This window comes from Oryctolagus cuniculus, chromosome 11, assembly GCF_964237555.1.
Source record: "Oryctolagus cuniculus chromosome 11, mOryCun1.1, whole genome shotgun sequence".
NCBI lineage: Eukaryota > Metazoa > Chordata > Mammalia > Lagomorpha > Leporidae > Oryctolagus > Oryctolagus cuniculus.
In genome coordinates this window covers 49,692,090-49,712,481 of record NC_091442.1, presented here as the reverse complement: position 1 = coordinate 49,712,481, position 20,392 = coordinate 49,692,090, and the positions used below count along the sequence as shown (strand labels likewise).

The 20,392-nt window shown below is 54.9% G+C and overlaps 1 protein-coding gene across 1 annotated transcript in view; it reads left to right on the top strand.

Moving 5' to 3' along the window:
- The window catches only part of ABHD12 (abhydrolase domain containing 12, lysophospholipase), a 90,574-nt gene extending 70,444 nt beyond the window's left edge, over positions 1 to 20,130 (top strand). The window contains exons 3-13 of the mRNA XM_008275443.4: positions 3,749 to 3,854; positions 6,036 to 6,155; positions 8,275 to 8,305; positions 9,435 to 9,480; positions 12,263 to 12,392; positions 13,542 to 13,579; positions 13,906 to 13,985; positions 15,071 to 15,153; positions 17,559 to 17,637; positions 18,357 to 18,484; positions 19,576 to 20,130. Of these exons, the coding sequence (XP_008273665.2) occupies positions 3,749 to 3,854; positions 6,036 to 6,155; positions 8,275 to 8,305; positions 9,435 to 9,480; positions 12,263 to 12,392; positions 13,542 to 13,579; positions 13,906 to 13,985; positions 15,071 to 15,153; positions 17,559 to 17,637; positions 18,357 to 18,484; positions 19,576 to 19,615 (881 nt within the window). The 3' untranslated portion in view covers positions 19,616 to 20,130. The remainder of the gene's footprint in view (positions 1 to 3,748; positions 3,855 to 6,035; positions 6,156 to 8,274; positions 8,306 to 9,434; positions 9,481 to 12,262; positions 12,393 to 13,541; positions 13,580 to 13,905; positions 13,986 to 15,070; positions 15,154 to 17,558; positions 17,638 to 18,356; positions 18,485 to 19,575) is intronic.
- The last annotated feature ends 262 nt before the right edge of the window (positions 20,131 to 20,392 follow it).

Below are 20,392 nucleotides of genomic sequence, written 5' to 3'. Positions count from 1 at the left end.
CCCACTACCACTATAAAATCTGTACTCCTTAGTCTGACTGCATTCGCTTCCGAGGGCTGCCCTGACAGGTCCACAGACTGGGCCATGTGAAACACATTCATCATCTCCCTGTCCTGGAGGTCAGAGTCCCACTGCAAGTGTTGGCAGGGCTGTGTTCCTTGAGGCTCTGGGCAGAATCTGCCCACGCCTCTTTCCACTTGTGGTGGTGGCCAGTCACCCTTGGTGTCCCCTGGCTGGTAGATGCATCACCCCAGTCTGCTTCTGCCTTCACACCGTCTTCCCTCTGCATGTGTCTGTGTCCAAATTTCCCTTTTATAAAAACATCAGTTGTGTTGGATTTGGGTCTTCATCAATGTCCTCATTTAAGCATTTAAAAAAAAATAGAGGGGGCCAGCACTGTGGTGCAGTAGGTTAATTCCCTGCCTGCAGTGCCAGCATCCCATATGGGCCCTGGTTCAAGTTCCAGCTGCTCCTCTTCCCATCCAGCTCTCTGTTGTGGCCTGGGAATTCAGTAGAAGATGGCCCAAGTCCTTGGGCCCCTGTGCCTATGTGAGAGACCCAGAGGAAGCTCCTGGCTCCTGGCTTCAGATTGGCACAGCTCCAGCTGTTGCGGCCAACTGGGGAGTGAATCAGCAGATGAAAGACCTCTCTCTCTCTCTCTGCCTGTCCTTCTTTCTTTCTCTCTGTCTCTGAGAGACTTTCAAATAAATAAATAAATAAATATTTTTTTAAAAAAGAGAGAGATCAATCTTCTGTCCGCTGGTTCACACCCCAAATGACCACAACATCTGGGGTGTACCAGTCTGAAACCAGGAGCCTGGAATTACAACCGTATCTACCACATGGGTGGGCAGGGGCCCAAGCACTCAGGCCATCTTCTGCTGCTTTCTCTGGGGGAATACGCAGGGAGCAGGATTAAAATGGAGCAGCCAGGACTCACGGTGGCACTCCTATGGGATATCGGCATCACAGGCGGCAGCTTAACCTGCTGCTCCACAGAGCAGACCCCTCATTGAGCTTTATTGCAGAGAGACCCTTCCAAGTAAGGTGACATTCTTAGGTTTCTGAGATCTTACCCCATAAGATCTTGTGAAGGCCTTTTGGGATCAGTTGGTTCATCTTTCTGACTTCCTGTCCACTTGGTCAAGAGTGAGGGCCCTGGAGTCGGGCAGGCAGGGTAACAGTCCCAGTTCTGTCACAGATGAGCCAGCACCCTCACAGCGCTGTGAAGCTTCCTCTGTCTGAGGAAGGCACAGATAGCAGGAGGCACTGCAAGGAACTGCACAGGGCTCAGGCCAGCCCAGCAGGAGCACTGGGGAATGTGGAGCCACCCCTGTGACTGCCTTTGAAGAGATTATGTAAGTTTTTAAAACATAGCCAGCTCCTTGAGGAAGAGGTGCATTAAGGAGCTAGAGGTGTGGACAGCAGCCCTGTGGGAGGACATGTCTCTCCCCACAATATCTGGGCAGATGCTTGGGGCACTTCTGGGGAACGAGCTCATATGTTCCTGTGTTCTCAGCATCACATGGCTTGTTGATTAAGCCAACAGGGGCCAGGAAGTAGAGTGGCTGGGCCACTCCTGATTGCAAAAGCTGGCCTTCCAAGGGTCAGCCCCAGTGACCTAAGGAACTCCCACAGGGTCTACCTCCTAAATACCATATTTGGATTATGTTTCCATCCTCTTGGGGCCAGTGCTGTGGTATAGCAGGTAAAGCTGCTGCCTGCAATGCCAGCATCCCATTTGGGTGCCAGTTCAAGTCCCGGCTGCCCCACTTCCAATCCAGCTCTCTGCTATGGCCTGGGAAAATGGTAGAAGATGGTCCAAGCTCTTGGGCCTATGCACCCATGTGGGAGATCCGGAGGAAGCTCCTGGCTTCGGATCAGTGCAGCTCTGGCCATTGCAGCCATCTGGGGAGTGAACCAGCAGATGGGAGACTTACTTTCTCTCTCTCTCTCCCCCTCCCTCCCTCCCTCCCTCGCCTTCCCTCCCTCCCTCCCTCCCTCCCTCTTTTTCTCTCTCTGCCTCTGCCTCCCTGTGGCTCTGCCTTTCAAATAGATAAACAAATCTTTTTTAAAAAACGTTTCCACCCGGGGCCGGCACTGTGGTGCAGTGGGTTAACACCCTGGCCTAAAGTGCCGGCATCCCATATAGGTGCCGGTTCAAAACCTGGCTGCTCCACTTGCGATCCAGCTCTCTGCTGTGGCCTGGGAGAGCAGTAAGAAGATGGCCCAAATCCTTGAGCTGCTGCACCCGCATGGGAGACCCAGAGGAAGCTCCTGGCTCCTGGCTTCGGATCTGCGCAGTTCTGGCCATTGAGGACAATTGGGGAATAAACCAGTGGATGAAAGACTTCTCTCTCTATCTCTCTGCCTTCCTTTCTCTGTGTAACTCTGACTTTCAAATAAATAAATAGATCTTTTTTTAAAAAAAAATTTCTACCCTCTTAGTACCATTAACTTATGACTTTGGGGTTTAAAGTCTAGAGTGAGTTTTAACATCTTTTAAAGATTTATTTTATTTATTTGAAAGAGTTACAGAGAGAGAGACAGAGGGAGAGAGGGGTCTTCCATCTACTGGTTCACTCTGCAAATGGCCACAATGGCTGAGCTGATCTGAAGCCAGGAGTCAAAAGCTTCTTCTGGGTCTCCCACGTGGGTGCAGGGGTTCAAGCACTTGGGCCATCCTCCACTGCTTTCCCAGGCCATAGTAGAGAGCTGAATCTGAAATGGAGCAGCCAGGACTCGAACCAGTGCCCATATGGGATGCCAGCACTGCAGACAGCAGCCTTACTTGCTACGCCACAGCACCAGCCCCAAGTTCTTCATTTTTCAATAAGATAAATCTTCAAAGTTGTATTCATTACAAGCAATAAAATACAATGGTATATAAGGGAAAAATTAAGCATCTCACCCCACATACATTTTGCACCTGGCCTCCCTCTGAGGCACACTTGGGCATTGCTGATGTTGGTGCTGTTTGGCTGTTTTTACAACAGGGGATCCTACAGTCCCCATGGTGATGTTGTCATCATTCCCTGCTCCTCTCACCCTACCTGTGTGTCCCAGATGTTCCTCCTGTCTCACAACCACGGGTCTCCCTGGTTTGGGCCCAATGGCCAGTGACTTCACAGTGCGTCCTGTTGTGGTTTTCTGTGGATCCACTCATCCTGCTGTCTTGCTGCCCCACACCCCATCTGCTGCCGTCCTTTTGGCATTGAGTGACAGCACTGGAAACCTCAGAATCTACTTTGCCCTCTTTGTAGCTGCATCTGATTGGTCCTCAAGTCCTGTGGCTCCAGCCTGGCAGCAGCTCACAGGATGTCCTCTCTCCCCCTTCCGTGCACTCTGGCTGCCGCCTCCCACCGTAGCTTCCCAAGCTTTTCCGCAGGCTCTTCTGGCCTCTGCAGCCCCGGCCTCCGTCTGCTCCCTGAGCTCCTTTCTCAGGCCTGGACAAGATCGCTCCTTCCCTTACTTGCACCGCCTCACCCCTTGCACAGCCTTAGTTCCAGGCTCTATGTAGACCTCACCCCGACTGCAATACCTGTCCCAGGGCACTGTGGCTGCAGCTGGGCGCCTGGGTCTGGGAGGAGTGGGAACTTATAGTACATGGTACTTTTTAAGGGCTTCACCTCTGATTTCTGCATGTGAACCTGCTTGTGTGTATTCATGGATGGATGTGCACGTGTGTGCCTTGCATGTGTGTGTCCACCCCCGCTAATCCTGATTTCTATCTCTTTGTCCCCAACAGTGAGGGTTCCCTATTTTATTGACTTGAAGAAACCACAGGACCAAGGTTTAAATCACACCTGTAATTACTACCTCCAGCCAGAGGAAGACGTGACCATTGGAGTCTGGTGAGTAGCGGCAGCCTGGCTGCAGGGCAAGCTGGCAGCTCTGTGGGCCTCTCCCGGAGGCGGGAAAGGGCCCTATTCAGCTTAGCCAGTGTTGTCCTTGACATCGGTCTCTGAAATTGTGCTTGCTCGTTTTTATTTTCACCCACTCCTGTTCTAAAGGGCAGATCTCAGCTGCATCTGAGCCTGATTGTGCAGGCTGAATAGCACCAGACTCTATTCTGAGGCTTTCACAGCAGCAAGGCCTTTGTGAGCTGAGTTATTATTTTTAGAGAGTTTTACTTTCAGCAAAACAAAACACAAGCTAGAAACAGAATGTACGCACTGAATCAATCACAAACCCAGAGTTGTGTGGGCTTTTTTTGTTGTTATTATTTATTTAAGAGGCAGAGAGACACACGGACAGAGAGCTCCCACCTGATGGTTCATGCCCCAGGGCCTGCAGCTGCCGGGCTGGGCCAGGCTGAAGCCAGCAGCCTGGAACTCAATCCAGATCTCGCATATGTGTGACAGAGACCCAACTGCTTGTGCTGTCACCTGCTGCCTCCTAGAGTGTGCATTTGCAGGCAACTAGAATTGGGAGCAGAGCTAAGACTTGAATTCAGGCGCTCCTGTATAGGATGTGGGTATCCCAAGTGATGTCTTCACCCCTGCACCAAACATCCAACCATTAGCCATAAATTTAAATCGGTCCCAAACCTTGTGACAGCTCTGTGTCCTTGGAACATACCGTATTTTTTTCTGTAGACAAGTGGTGTTTCTTGTAGCAACTGGATTGAAATTGCTCAGCCTCGCTGTGGCATTTCCTTTTTAATTCCTTCAGAGGCAGCTCTGAACCGTTGCCCGTTTACCTACCTAGCTGGCTTTGCTTTTCCCTAGCTGTAAGTCTCTTCCCACTGTCTTAGAAAGCCACTGTGTGTGTGAGATGCTTCTGTAACGAGGTGCTGTGAGAAGCTGCTCACGTGGACGAGCCCATTCCAGATACGCGACGAGAGGACATGCAGACGGTTACAGTTGACCCTTGGTGAAGAACCTAACGCAAGCTTTTTTTTTTTTCTTAGTTATTGACATTGAAGTCGGAGTCTTGTTGCTTTCTGACTGTCTCTCACCCTGACTGGCTTGCTGCATGCATCGGGCACTATGCAGTGTTCCACCTTCTGTCCCCAACCCTACTTGTTTTCGCCCAAAGGTATCTGGCGGGAGTTGGCCAGCCCCCGGCTGTGTTCCTGTGGATCTAGTCGCATTGTGCAGGAGGTGGTGATGCGGGCTGAACACACTGACAGCTCCCATGTAAATTACCGGTCACCAGAGAAGGTTTGCCTGAGTTAAAATCAGTGTGGGTACCTCCAAGGAGGAGGACTTGGATGGATAGACCACAGTGTCCAATTGCCTGGCCAGGCTGGGCTTGGACTATGCCAGGATGGTCCATAGGCCAGCTCAGGGAATCAGGGCCTACAAGGGGGACAAGGTGTCTGGCTGCCAGGTTAGCTCATGCAACTATTGCCAGTACTGTTTCCAATCCACTGTGAGTTAGAATTAGATGCTTTAAGAGTAGGGGACAAGGCCTGTGCTGTGGCGTAGCAGGTAAAGCCACTGCCTTCAGTGCCAGCATCCCATATGGGCGCCGGTTCAAGTCCTTGGCTGCTCCACTTCCAATCCAGTCTCTGCTATGGCCTGGGAAAGCAGTGGAAGATGGCCCAGGTCCTTGGGCCCCTGCATCCATGGGAGACCTAGAAGAAGCTCCTGGCTCCTGGCTTTGGTTTGGTGCAGCTCTGGCCATTGTGGCCATCTGGGGAGTGAACCAGCAGATGGAAGATACTCTCTCTTTCTCTCTCTCTCTCTTTCTGCCTCTCTGTAACTCTGCCTTTCAAATACATCTTAAAAAAAAAAAAAAAAAGAGTAGGGGAAATGATGGGACCCACTCGGATTTTTCTAGTGTTCTTCCCACATTCCAGTGAGGAATGAGGATGGCTACTGCTCCAGCACACGTGCCTCCTCCATCGCTGGTAACCGCTACCAGGAAAGCTCTTGTTTCACAGGGCCGCTTGCCAGTCTGGAGCTGCTTCCTCTGAAGCCGTCAGCTGCTGAGTGATTGTGGTGACCCTCCTGAAGGCAGCTGGTCTCTGTTGCTCGCTGCTCTCAGCTGTTCGGCATGTGACCGCTTGCCTCTGCTTCTCCCTGCAGGCACACCATCCCCGCCATCTGGTGGAAGAATGCCCAAGGGAAGGACCAGATGTGGTATGAGGACGCCTTGGCTTCTAGCCAGCCCATCATTCTGTACCTGCACGGGAATGCAGGTACCAGGTGAGGCGCAGGAGCCCATTCAGTGGATGTCCCCTGTAGAGCACAGCTCCTCTTTGGGGTGGGAATGCCCTGGTTCTGGCCCACAGCAGTGATGAGAACATCCCGGGAAGGGACAAGGTAGGGTCCTCTGGGATGGGGAAAGGTGGCGCTCAGGCGACGTTTACGTGTAGTAGCATCCAACAGGCTCCTCTCCAGGCAGGGCTGCGCGTCAATTGCTGGCAAGTGTCTTCTGCAAAGGGAACCCCCCACCCCGGCCCTGCCTCCCTGGGGACCAGAGTGGGGTGATTGTGAGGAGCTGCACCCAGACGCCCCTGTCTGAAGCTCACTTGGCACTGGGATGCAGGAGGGCCAGCGGGGGTACTTCCTCCTTCCTGCTGTAATCTCATAGGTCACCGTCTGTTGGCCTATGGGTTCTGAGCCTGAGGACGCTTGTCACTCAGTAGAGGGGTCATGATGACACTTAGCTACAGCTGCAGTGTGCCCTTGGGCCAGTGTTGCCTGTCCACTTCTCTACATCTGTCACCCAGTTGACCAGTGACCTCTCAGTCTGTCCAGGGCACAGGCGGGTGAAGCCAGAGCCAGGATAGCCCTAGGAGGTGGAGCAGCTCCCTAGTAAAAAGGAAGTGCATGCTGAGAGAAGAGGGAAGAGCAGGAGGGGATGGCTGGAGCCAAGGGTGGCCAGCAGAGACTGCGGCTTAGTGTGCGTCCTCCTGGGCTGCCCCTCCATATGAGCTGTGTGCTTCCTGCTGTAGCACCAGGATCCACCCCTCACGGTCAGGGATGAAGCACATACTCCCTCTGGCGAGTCAAGGCCTTGCCTGATTTTATCCCAGGGCCATCGGTGGGTGGGTTTAACGGCTCGTCCTTCAGACCAGCATGAACTGGAGCCACTGTCCCTGCCTCCAGACAGCACAGTGTTCCTTCCACACCATGTGATGCTGTTCACAAGGGCTGCCGGGGAGAGCCAGGATGGGAGTGGGGGAGGGGCGTGCGCTTTCTGAGCAAAGCATTCTTTGAAAACCACCAGGCTGCTGTTTCTGCACAGTGGGTCTCGTGTGGGAGAGCCAGGAGGGGACAGCACCGAGGCCGGCCTGGGCAGGAGTGTCAGCGTGGCACCGGGGCCTCGCTGGCGGGCGGCAGGCTGCAGGGCCAGACATTTTGTAGGCAGGACCAGCCAGGAAAACAATGCATGGCCCTATCTGGAGGGGACGACCGGGCCTGGGTGGGTGTCCCATGGCAGAGGTTTGCGGAGGGCATTGTGGAGAGCGCCCAGAAGCAGGGCCCACGAGGATGCTCTCTGTGCCAAGGACGAGAGCCTGGCCACTGAGTCACACATGCGCCGTGTGGCTGGCCCCCGCCTTTGTCTGGGACGGGCTGTACCGGTTCCTCTTCTGCTTTTCATAGACCGAGTGGCTGCAGACAGCTGTTGCAGCCACTTCCTATAAATAAGAGAGCTGTACTGTACTTAAATAAGTTCACTTTGGCAACGCCAAATCACATGACAAAAAAAAGGCAAAGCCCGCCTGTGGCTTCATGTTTGCTGAGACAGTGTCACTTTCGGAGAATTTGGGTCCTCTCACTCCCCCAGGCCTGGCCCATAGTGTGGGTTTCATCACCACCCCTGTGCGGCCTGCTCTCTTGATCCTGGCTGTGGCCTCCCTCAACCTACAGAGCCATCAGCCTGAGTAAGATCTGACCAAGAGAACCCTTGTCTGCTGGCGAGAGGCTGGGAGACCACTCTGACGGCTGGCCAGGGGCTTCCTGCAAACTCCACAACATTTTCAGAGGCACCACGGCATGTTTTTGTATGTCCAGGAGCGTGAACACATGGGGAGCACCTGTGTCACTATAGATGTGTGTCACTTAAAAAGTAAAAGTAATAAGTAGACATCTTCCCAGAGTGTGAAGACTGACACCTAGGACAGCGAATACTGCCAGAGGCAAGTGTGGTGCCATGCGAGGGGACCCAAGGAAGGAGGCCGTTCATCCACCAGCTGCCAGCCCCTGCTGGTGTGGGGCCTGGGGGCTAAATCCTAGAGGTCCTAGACTCCCCAGGACTGGCGTGGGAGTGGGCTTTAGGAGGATCCACCTCCACTTCCTGTTTTCTTCTGTTTTCCAGGGGCGGCGACCACCGGGTCGAGCTCTACAAGGTGAGTGCCACACACCTGGGGAGTTGTATCCACAGCAGAGGAGGGGGGTCCCCCTAGCTCTGCAGCCTGAGAGTTCATCACTGTTGGGCTTTTCAGCATCGCCTGCAGTGGAGGGGCTGGACTGTGATGCCTTCTTCCTGTTGTACTGCCTCTTACACAGGAGACATTTGGAATTGGCAGACAGGGTAGAGATGCCTATGTGAGGCCCCAGGGAAAGGGGGCACACAGACAGGCCGGGCACGCAGACCTAAACATCGTGTGATGTGTGGGGTCTGGGGGAAGCCATTGGTGTGGTGTCCTGGGGCCCCCACCTGCCCACCCACGCCACTCTCCTGACAAGGCCAAAGGAAGAACACAAAGGTGTGTGGCTTCAGCTGGCCTGGGACTGTTGGAGGTTTTTTCCCCTTGAATAACCTGAACCAGAAACAGGGAGTGTTTAGGAAGTCTCTGGTCCTCCTTTGAGGTTCCGGGTCATAAAATGATTTACCCTGGCATGGCCTGGAAGGCCTGGAGCTGGTGTGCTCTGGGTACAGGCTCTGCAGAGGGCTGGGTGTGGTCTGGGAGCACCCTAACTCTTCCTAAGGAGGGGAGCAGGGGCTCTGGGTGACTGGGGTGGTGCCACAATCTCCCACATCGCTCTGGGCACACCCAGCTAGGGCGTGGGGTGGAGCACACAGGTAGAGATCTAAATGAGAAAGCTCAGCTGACCGACACAGAATAAATTTTTTTTTAAATAACAATGAAAAGTTTCAACAAAACCTTAGAATCTCAGAGGTGTTGGTTTGCAGTCTCTGTGCTGCACAGTCTCCCCTAGGGACCCACATTCACAGGGAGGGGACAGGGCCTGCTGGTGGCACCTGAGAGCTGTTTGCCCCAGAAGAGGCTGACTGTGTGGCTGCCCAGCACCCAGAGCCAGTACTGTCCCGGGGACCCAAGGAGCCTCTGCCGGGTCCCTGAACACTCCAGGCAGCCTGTAGCAGCCTCTGGCTTCTGGTTTTTGTTGGGTTGACATGGGAGTTACACACTAAAGTCCCTACTATGAGCAGTGCTAAAGACAGGAATCTGGGTATAGGCCCAGGCAAGTCGCCTGCAATCTGACATCAGATGATGTTTCTTTTTGACGTTGCAGGTTCTGAGTTCCCTTGGTTACCATGTGGTCACCTTTGACTACAGAGGTGAGTTTTTTTTTCTTCCTTTACTTGTATTGAGCTCACTTCCACCTCTGCAGGCTCCTCACTCTAACAGGCTTGAAGCAAACCTCGCAGCTTTTGCCATGTGCGGCCCTGTGGCGATGGCAGCTGTGTCCAGGGGTGGGGAAGGCAGTGGGTCTCTCCTGAGGCTGGTCTTGAGTGCAGGATTTCCTGACATGGCACCTGATGGTGAACACCTGGGAGTCACTCCTTACAGGGGTGGCACCAGCTCCTGGAGCCCCTCGCAACACATGCCCTCTGTGAGAATACTGCCTGTTGTCTTCAGTGGACTAAGACGCGCCCTGAAGCTGGACATCAGGCATGTTTTATGTTCAGCAGAGCTTGCTTTGTTGAAATTAGGGAAACAGAGAGAGAGATTTCTCTGCCCCTCAGCCTGCCTTCTTTCTTTCTTCCTTTTTTTTTTAAAAAAGATGCATTTATTTGCTTGAAAGTCAGAGTTACAGAGAGGCAGAGAGAGAGGTCTTGTATGTGCTGGTTCACTCCAAACGGCCGCAACGGCCAGAGCTGGGCTGTTCCGAAGCCGGGATCCAGGAGCTCCTTCCAGGTCTCCCATGCGGGTGCAGGGGCCCAAGGACTTGGGCCATCTTCTACTGCTTTCCCAGGCCATAGCAGAGAGCTGGATCAGAAGTGGAGCAGCTGGGTCTCAAACTGGCGCACATATGGGATGCCGGCACCACAGTTGGCAGCTTTACCCGCTACGCCATAGCGCCGGCCCCATCCTGCCTTCTTTCTGGAATGAATCAGGCTTGCCACTGATAGATGGAGAACCTGCAGCCTGCTGAACACTGGGAGCATCCCACCCTGAGCAGCAGGAGGGCACTGTGTGTCCGCTGTGAGCAGCTGTGGGAAGGAACATCCTCCCTACAGTCCTCGCCTGGACACTGAAGGGATGATGAAGGCTGCTCAGCTGTCCACCTTGACCTTCTGGAGGGGGACTCTGGCGGGTGTTGGCATCACATCAGGGGTGTGTTCTTCTCCTCTGGCTGGCTGTGTCAGATTGCCACAAACTTAGCCTCTTTATTTGAAAGGCACAGTTATAGAGAGGTAGAGGTAGAGACAGAGAGAGAGAAGTCCTCCATCTACTGGTTCATTCCCCAGATGGCCGCAATGGCTGGAGCTGGGCTGATCCGAAGCCAGGAGCCTGGAGCTTCTTCCAGGTCTCCCACGCGGATGCAGAGGCCTAAGCACTTGGGCCATCTTTCACTGCTTTCCCAGGCCGTGGCAAAGAGCTGGGTCAGAAGTGGAGCAGCCGGGACTGGAACCGGCACCTGTATGGGAATGCCAGCACTGCAGGTGGCAGCTTTACCCACTTTGCCACAACGCAGGCTCCACAGGTTTATTTTCTTGTCATTCTGGAGGTCAGAAAGTCAAAAACCTGTAGCCACTTGGGCTGAAATGCAGGTGTTAGCTGCGTTCCTGCAGGAGCTTCCGGAAAGCATCTCCTTTCCCAGGTCCTGGAGGCGCCCACCTCCCTCGTCCCCGGCCCTTCCAGGTTCTGAGCCTGCAGAGGCCCGCTGAGGCTCAGGTGGTGTTGCTCTTGAACACTGTGAACACTCTGGGGTTGCTTTGGGCCCACCCAGGTGGTCCAGCCCCCACGTGACCCAGCATATTCATAGCTGCCAGAGATTAGGGCACGGGCGTCTGTGGGAGGGCCCCCACTCTGCTGACCATGAGAATGGCTCTTTTATAGAAGAGAGTTGTGGAACATAGTCCACCCTCTCGTCCCAATGTCCATTCCTCCTGCATATCAGAGGCCTAAGGGTGCCATTCACCTCCCCACACTTCTGTCGGGAAACAAAATCCCACAGGCACTAGAAGTGCTCAGTTCTTGTTGAGTGTCTGTCTTTCCACAGGGTACGAGAGATCACCTTGCCTGCCTCTGACTCTGTGTGTGTCTCTCTGTCCCTGCCCCCATACCCCTTGCCTGTGTGTCTTTGCACCTGCCTCTATCTCTGTCTCTCTTTTCTCTGTGTGTGTCTTTACCCCAACCTCTGTCTCCCCCCAACACACACACTCTATCTCTGTGTGTCTCTGTCTCCGTGTTCCCTGGGCCTGTTCTAATACATCGCTCCCTCCCCCTCTCCTGCTCCAGTTTCTGGGGGGAGCAGCCAGCCCCGCTGCACTAACGTGGGCTTTGCTTATGCAGCACAACCAGCTCTTCTGACTTGCGGGGCTTTCAGATCATTTGCTGATGACTCACTGCTGAGCCGCCAGAAAGACAATCACACTTGACCTTTGCTGGGGATTGCTGAGAGGGGCCTTTGGGGAGGATCTGAGTTACTTTGAGCCTGAAATCTCCTCCGTGCTTCCCCAGAGCATCCTGAGCCCCCACTGCTCGTCCCGACCCTTCTGTGGGCCCTGCGGTCTGGGCTGCGGGGACTGGGCCTGTCCAGCCTGGCCAGCGAGAGCCCTGAAGCTGCTGGTGCTGTGCAGGCTCTGGCAGGCACGCGTCTGCGGTTCTGTGGTGCATTTTGCTGACTTGGCCATCCTGCTTCTCACTCATCAAATGTGCAGCCCACCCACTTAGAGTGACCGGGGCAGGAGACCTTGACTTTTTGTCTACCCAGTGAGGGGCAGGGGAGGGTGCCGGCGGGGGAAGGAAGGCCGCTGCTTGCCCTCCGCCACTGCCCACTCTGCTGCTGGGCCCTGGTGGGAGCACAGATGCTTCAGGGGCAGGCCTCTGGACCGTGACCCCCCCCGATTCCCTAAACCACATCTGACTTCCTCCTCCTGCTGTTCCCGCCAGGCTGGGGGGACTCGGTGGGGACGCCGTCCGAGCGAGGCATGACCTACGACGCACTCCACGTTTTTGACTGGATCAAAGCAAGAAGCGGTGACAACCCTGTGTATATCTGGGGCCATTCCCTGGGCACCGGGTAAGAGTTCACAGCAGGAAGCGGCCTCTAGCAGCGGCAGGTCTCCATGGGCACTGTGCAGCCCAGGATGGGAAGAGAGTCTGGGACCTCCAGGTGCCCTGCCTGCCCCTGGGCCCATGACACGCTCAGTCCCAGCATGCCTTGTCCCTGTTCCCGTGGTGGGGGTGCAGCGGCACAGGAGACCACCGAGGGCATGAGCTGCCTTAACTCCTCATGCCCAGAAGTGACCCACGACACGTGTGGGCCACAGATTTGGAGGTGAATGCTTCTGGGGGAGGCTATGCCCCCAGGAGGGGTCTACAGGGCACAAGTGGGGAGTGCGTGTGTCCTACAGTGGATTGGGCTTCATCTTCCCTGACCCCGGCATGTGTGTGCTGGCCACAGAGTCCACACATGCAAGCCAGGGGTGTTTGTAAGCAGCTCGGCCACTTAACCCACTTAACCCACGCTCAGTCCACAAGGGGCATAGGAGAACAGGGAGTGGTCGCTGAGTGTCCTCTGCCACAGAGAGCTCCTTACAGGAGCCGTTGTTGCCCAGGTCGCAGGTGCTGCGCCCCTCAGCAGCCACCCTTCTCTGCCACCTTTTCCTTTAGGCACAGTGGCCTGGTGCTTGCTAACCTCTTGCTCCTCCCAGGGATACAGTCCCACAGCTGCCCCATGTGGGAAGAGCAGGCAGTGTGCTCCAGGAGATCCTCTGTGGCTGTGTGCAGGGGACTCACCAAGTGTTGACAGCAGTGTCACCCTGGGACAGCAGGAGACCCCCAGGCCTGGCACATGCCAAAGGCCACCACCTTTAGGAAAGATACAGGCAGACCCCACCACCACCCCCAGCTGGTGGGGCAGCCCTGGCACACTGTCTTCCTGTCTACAGTGCCCACAACAACCAGAATTGGGGGTGGGGGGAGGCAAGGAGCAACCTCCAGGAGGACCCTGGGGACTGGAGATGGGGACAAGAGCGTGGCTGTCAGTGTCACCGTGTCTAAGGGGAGCCAGGCTCAGCTCCTGGTCCCTGGGGGCATCTTACTCCCTCTTTCACCCCCTGCCTGAAACCCCACCCCACCAGGGGCCCCACATATCCCACAGCTTCTCAGCACTTCGGTTTAAAACATTTTTTCTCACGTTCAGCTGAACTGTATTTTTTCTTCCCAGAGTGGCGACAAATCTGGTGCGGCGCCTGTGTGAGCGAGGTAAGGGGGTTATGCTGGGCCCTTGCACTTAGCCTCTGTAGTACTCACGCAGCCAGCCCCTGCCGGAGACTCCTGTTGGGCAGGACACCCGGCGCTGACCCAAGCCTGCCCTCCCCACCCAGGCATCTGCAGAAGCACCCCGAGGCACCTCCTGTGCCTGGCTGGCGGCAGTGGGGGGCCCGCGGAGGTGGGTTCCTGGCCGGAGGAGCTGCACCCTGACCTCACTGTCCCGAGTGAGGCTCCTCCTGCAGAGCCTGCACCCGGGCTTCTGGGTCACTGGCTTCTTGCCCGTCTCACTGGTCCCTGTCATTTCTGTGTTTTTCTAGAGACGCCTCCAGATGCCCTCATTTTAGAATCTCCATTCACTAATATCCGCGAAGAAGCAAAGAGCCACCCGTTTTCAGTGGCAAGTACAGATTTCATTAAACATCATTTTATCTTCACCATTAATATTTATGTATTACATAAAAATGTTCATATATATTATATATGAAATATGTATTTGCACTATTAATGCTTATAAAATGTTTATAAAATGGCTATAAGTAAGTACAGGATAAAAATAATGACAGCAGTTTTATTTTAAACAAATCCTAGTGCCAGACCCAGCCTGCCTGCAGAACTGCCTGAAAACCTTGCCACTTGGTAGCCAGGGGATGGGCGCCCCTCGGGTGGGTGTCCAGGAGGGGCTAGACTCATGAGAGGCCATGCCCACGTGGCATGGTGACCCGTGGGGCACAGTGGCCCAGTGGCGCTATGGCCAGCGTGATGTGGTTGCCACAGGGCTCACCAAGACAGCAACTGCTGTCCTGGCTCCCTCCTTGGAAGCCCATGGGTGCTCACAGCTCTCTGTATACTGGACAGTCCCTGGGAACCAGGCTCTGTGTATCCTGTGGAATCGGGCCTCCCAGTGGTAGCTTGAGGGGAAGCCCAGGTGAGCCCTGGTGGGGAATCAGATGGGGCATTCCCCGCCCCCAGCTCTCACCCTCATAGCCAGGACTGAAGCCTTGGAGCCATTCACGCCTTCCCACGGCCCTGTGTCCTGGGCACGCTGTGTCAGTGCACCCACCCTGGTCTCCTGTTGCTCTGTGGCAGAACAGAACAGCCTTTATTTTGTCTTCTTCTATCGGCATTGCTCTTCTCTGAAATTGTGTGAGAAAACTGACTATGCTCCCCCGACTTCTCAGGGGTGGTGGCCCTGTGGAGTCCTGGGCAGTCGGGTTTCTGAGCTAGATGCTAGCTGTGCTTTGGAGAGGCGGGAGCCCTGTCTGGCAGGCACCCGGCCCAGACCAGCCTGTGGGGCCTGGGCTGTGAGTCTCCCATGCCCAGCAGCAAAGCTGGGACAGAGCTGGGTGGCAGGTGCCCAGCACAGCTGTGCTGACAGTAATACTTTCTAACCCCCAGAGTTAACCTGTCTGAGCCCCCTGACCTGTGATTCTGGGTGGACGCTTTCTTTAATGCTTCTGAAAACTGTCTCCATCTTGTCTCCAGATATATCGCTACTTCCCTGGCTTTGACTGGTTCTTCCTTGATCCCATTACCAGCAGCGGAATTAAATTTGCAAATGACGAAAAGTGAGTACTCTGCCAGAGAACGCGGGCAGCCCCCAGGCTGGGCCACACAGGGTGGGATCCAGGGTCCCCACCACTGTTCTCTGACAGATTTCTAACGGGGAAAGTGGAGAAGGAGGAAGGAATTTGTAAAGAATTAAAGTTACATTAAGGCCCATGATTTTTGTGTATACAGTCATTATATCTGTGAAAACCAGAACTCCTACACAGCTAATGAAACAGCCATCTTAAGTGTTTGCTTCAGCCATTTGATGAACATCACAAAGTTGTTCTAAAGTTTATTATTAAAAATATTTCTGGTAGGTAAACCAAAAGTTATAGTTAAGCACTGTCTCTAAGCCACTTTGAGGTTCTGTTGCCAGTCGTCATCTTTGTGATATTCTTTTATTTCATGAATTTAGGTTTTTTTCAAAAAAGAAAGGAAAAAAACACTTAATATTCATTTAACATTTAAAACCCAAAACTTTGGAAAGAATATGAAAACATGGAGTATTCTTCCCCTTCAAGTATGTGTTTGGGTTTTAAAAATAAAAATAGAGCCAGCGCCGCGGCTCACTAGGCTAATCCTCCGCCTTGCGGTGCCGGCACACCGGGTTCTAGTCCCGGTCGGGGCGCCGGATTCTGTCCCGGTTGCCCCTCTTCTAGGCCAGCTCTCTGCTGTGGCCGGGGAGTGCAGTGGAGGATGGCCCAAGTACTTGGGCCCTGCACCCCATGAGAGACCAGGATAAGTACCTGACTCCTGCCATTGGATCAGCGCGGTGCGCCGGCCGCAGTGCACCAGCCACGGCAGCCATTGGAGGGTGAACCAATGGCAAAGGAAGACCTTTCTCTCTGTCTCTCTCTCACTGTCCACTCTGCCTGTCAAAAAATAAAAAATAAATAAAAAATAAAAATAGAGCAAATTAAACTTTTTGCAAATGTTATAAGCAAAACAATTCACTTCTAAATGTTTTGGAACTTAAAGAATTATGAGTAAACTGAGTGTCTTCTTAAACAGAAGTGAGGGACCAGCATTGTGGCACAGCAGGTTAAGCCACGGCACGGATGCCAGCATCCCGCATCAGAGTGCCTGTTCAAGTCTCAGCTGCTCCACTTTTGATCCAGCTCACTGCTAACGTGCCTGGGAAAGTATTGCAAGATGGCCCAAGTACCTGGGCCCCTGCAACCTGTATGGGAGACCAGGATGGAGCTCCTGGATCCTGGCTTCTGCCTGACCCAGACCTGGCAGGTGAACCAGTAGATAGAAGATCTCTTCTGTCTGCCATTCTGCCTTTCAAATAAATGAATCAGTCTTTTTTTTTTTTTTTTTTTTAAAGTGAGTTACTGTGGCTCAAGAAGCCATCCTTGGCCCTGACCCTCCCAGCTAAGCGAGATGGCGTATGGGTGACCTCAGGGCCCCATCCCCAGGGGATGCCAGCCCTCCCATTTCTGGAAGTCAGGGCTGGCTTCGTGGGCAGGAGACCCTCCCGAATTCAGGTGGGCAAGTTCCACTCTGAACATTTGCTGCTTTCTTCAGAAGCCTCGGGTCAAGTGGACGCACACATCAACACCCTGCCCCATATAGGGAGAGTGTGTGGTGCGTGTGGCTGGCAGCCATGCAGCCTGCACAGGGGCTTGGGCATCCGTGGGCCATGAACTCCCCACAGGAGCTCACAGACCTATAGGGATAAGGATGGAGATGACTGTGGTGGCCACCCAGTGAGGGCCTGAGCAGGAAGTCCCACCATGTCCAGCCCTGGCCTGTGGTTTGTCCTGGTACTCAGTGATGTGCTGAAGCGGGTTGTGTGTATTGAGCCTGTGAAAAGTTTTAATGTAACTCATCAGAGCTGGAGCAATCTTCCAAGAGAAATTAGAGGGTACTAATGTTTGTTACCAGCAGGTTCACAGTAACCTCATTTGCACTAATGTTGTTATTTTAGATTTTTTTTTTTTTTTTTTTTTTTTTTTTTTGAGAAGCAGAGAGACACAGAGAACTCCCTTCTGCTGGTTCACTCCCACATGTCCACAGGGGCCAGAACCGGAGCCACAGGTCCACCACCTATGTGGGTGGCAGGAACCCCAGTTACTTTAGCTATCACCACTGCCTCCTAGGGTCTGCATTAGCAGGAAGCTGGCTGGGAGTTGCATGCCAAGAAGCACCTTAACCACTAGGCTACACGTCCACTCCCTGTTTATAAACTTACAAAGAACATGTCTACTGGCAAGAATAATCATTTCTCGTTTTCAGAAAACACACAGGGGCCAAAGTTTGGTGAATGAATTGATCTCTAGGTTGACTGGTGCTTGGAATAGATATGGAGAGAAACAGCAAAGAAACTAGCTTTTAGTTCTTTAGTGAGACTGTACGCAGACCCTGACTGAGGGCAGCCTGCCCTGCCCGGGTCTCAGCGGAGCCCCCCTCCCCACAGTGTGAAGCACATCTCCTGTCCCCTGCTCATCCTGCACGCCGAGGACGACCCAGTCGTGCCCTTCCAGCTCGGCAGAAAGGTGGGTCCCACACACACACAGGCGGGTCTGGCAGCAGGGCTGGGTGCAGGCCTGACCCCTGGGTGGGGCTGTGTGGATGGACACAGAGACTGCCAGTTTGTTTTCTTGCCTCCGGGATCGCACTGCCAGCAGAGTACCATGTTGTCCGTGGGGCCTCAGCACCCCATGGTGCTGAATCAGCCTTGACACTGCTGCTGGATGCAGGATTAGATTAGCTGTGTGGTGAAGGGTGAGGAGAGAGTGCCATCTGGGTGCTGGCCATGGCAAGGGACTGGGTGAGCCTGGGCAGGGGGTGCCAGGCCTCGCTGGCGGCTTCTGCTTCTGCACATGCCGTTAGGCTGCGCAAGGCACAGAGGACAAAGCCATGCTTCCTAACGCACATCACTCCGACCCACATAGCCCTGGTCACCCCAGAGGCGGAAGCAGGGGACTAAGCTGGGACAAGTCCTGAGCCTGTAGACTGGCCCCGACCCGGGACACACAGCTCAGCCTGTACACCTGCCATACCTCATGCCCAGCCGCTCCTGTGAGGAAGGGGCAGCCAGGGAGGCACGAGGGCCGTGAGAGGAGTGAGGAGCCAGGACTGGGGCCAGCTCCTGCCCGTACAACCCCTGGACAGGCTGTAGCAGCAGCAGTGCACGGGAGAGTTTGGGCTGCCATTTGGTGTTCTTTGTGCCACATCACCATATCAGCTCTGACCCACGTCTCCCTCCCTCCAGCTCTACAACATTGCAGCACCATCGCGAAGCTTCCGAGACTTCAAAGTTCAGTTTATCCCCTTTCATTCAGACCTTGGCTACAGGCACAAGTACATCTACAAGAGCCCTGAGCTTCCACGGATACTGAGGTGAGACAGTCTCTCGGCATGCAGCAGGTGGCATGGTGGGGCACAGTGACAGATCCAGGAGGCTGCTACTTCCACCACAGAGGAGCCTGGGAGAAATCTCTCCCCCTCTCACCCCCAGACTGTTCCATGATCAGAGCAGGTGACCTGTCTGTAGTACTGGCCCACACCAGCAGAGTGTGCACTAACACCACTAGCTCATTCAGCCACACAGGTGCAAGAGTGGTTGTACATTCCCACCGCTGCTGGCTCAGGCCTAACTGCCCTCCTGATGAGCTCAGGTTGCTACCCCTGCACACAGGAGACCTTGGCCTTGGGCCAGCCACCCCACCCTCCCTACCCCCACCCCTCAACAAGCCTGTTGGTGCCCCACTGCTTTGTGAAAGAGGGCTGTGCTCCTGGCTGCCTTGCACTGGCCAGAATCTTGGGCAGGACATGAGTTGGAAACCAGATGGCCCTGGACAACCATCTGGGCCTGGATGCAGAGCCCCAAGAAAGCCCCAGTGAAGCCTTGGCAGGGGGACGACAGATGGGGGCTTGGCCCCACCAGGCTCCACCCCCAGGTTCACCACCTGGCTGTGTGGCCTTGAGCGAGACACAGAACCTCCCTGTGCAGGACAAGGGAGTGTGCACCTTTCTGGGGCCGCTGGGCAGTACGGGGACCCTGAACACTGGGCCACTTGGAGGCCACTGCTGTTCTCAACAGAGATGGTCGCTTTTCCTGGCCTGAAAAGTAGGTCAAGATTGCCAGTCTCTTCCCGTGGGACTGAGACGGGTCACTTGACTGGACTCCCAATGAGCTGCACATACCCCTGTGAATTTCTCCCTCGGAGGCAGAGCCACAGCCCCTCAGGAGGGCTGCTGTTTCTGGCCACAGGGACACTGGTGGAAAGGAAACACATTTGCTTTGTGGCTGTAATGTGGCCCCATGGGAAAAGTGAAGCCCAGAGCACAGGCCCAACGTGTAGAAAGAGTGGCAGCTCCGACCCTGCCTCTACTCCTGCACAAGGTGGACTCCCCGAGGGCGTGGGGGGGTGGCAGCCCTCGGGCCTGAGTGCAGTGATGGACTTCACGGTTGTCCCCTTCTGGCCTAGGGAATTCCTGGGGAAGTGGGACCCAGAGCGCCAGCACTGAGGCTGGCCATGTGAAGGAAGCATGAGGACCTCTGCCCTGCCCCTTGCCCGGCCATCAGCAGCCCAACACCCTGGCACCTGGAGGCACCTAGGAGCCCAGCTCCCGCCTGGAGAGAGGACTGGACACCAGCCCGTGCAGGTGGCCGGGAGCGTGGAACGTGTGTGGGAAACTCAACTGGCCGGCACGCAGCCCTGGCTCCCTGTTGCTGCACCCAGCCTGCTGTTGGGCAAACCAGAGCAAAGCAGGCAGTGTCACATGGTGCAGCCAGGACCGGGTTGGGGGCTTGGGACCACCATGAGGTCTCCGGCACCTGCAGAATGGACTCAAGGTCCCGGAGGCCCCTCCTGCCCTCCTACCTGCTTGCCTTCCTTGGGGGTCCCCATTCCCCTGGGCAGCCCGCTCACCCACAGCGGGGAAGCCGCGACCCGCACTTCTCCCATTCCACCCAACTGTCCGCCTAACCTGGCCTTAGACTGAGCATTTATTTAAGAATAAAATCGTGGTGGTGGTCTGTCCCCTAGTGATGCTTCCTGCCCTGCTGATCGCAGCAGCAAAGGGGGTCTCTGCAGAGAGGGCTGGCTGGGGGCGGGGGGCTTCTCCGGAAATGGGCTGGGACCCGTGTCACTTCCCTGGCTGTGGGCAGGCAGATGGGTGTGGGCGTCCTCAGGTGCAGCTCATGCCTGACCAGGGGGGCTGGACACCTCCCACCCACTCAGCAGGCGCTGCGCTGCACGTGCAGGGCAGCCACTCTGTTCCCGGCCTTGGTCTTCCCACTGT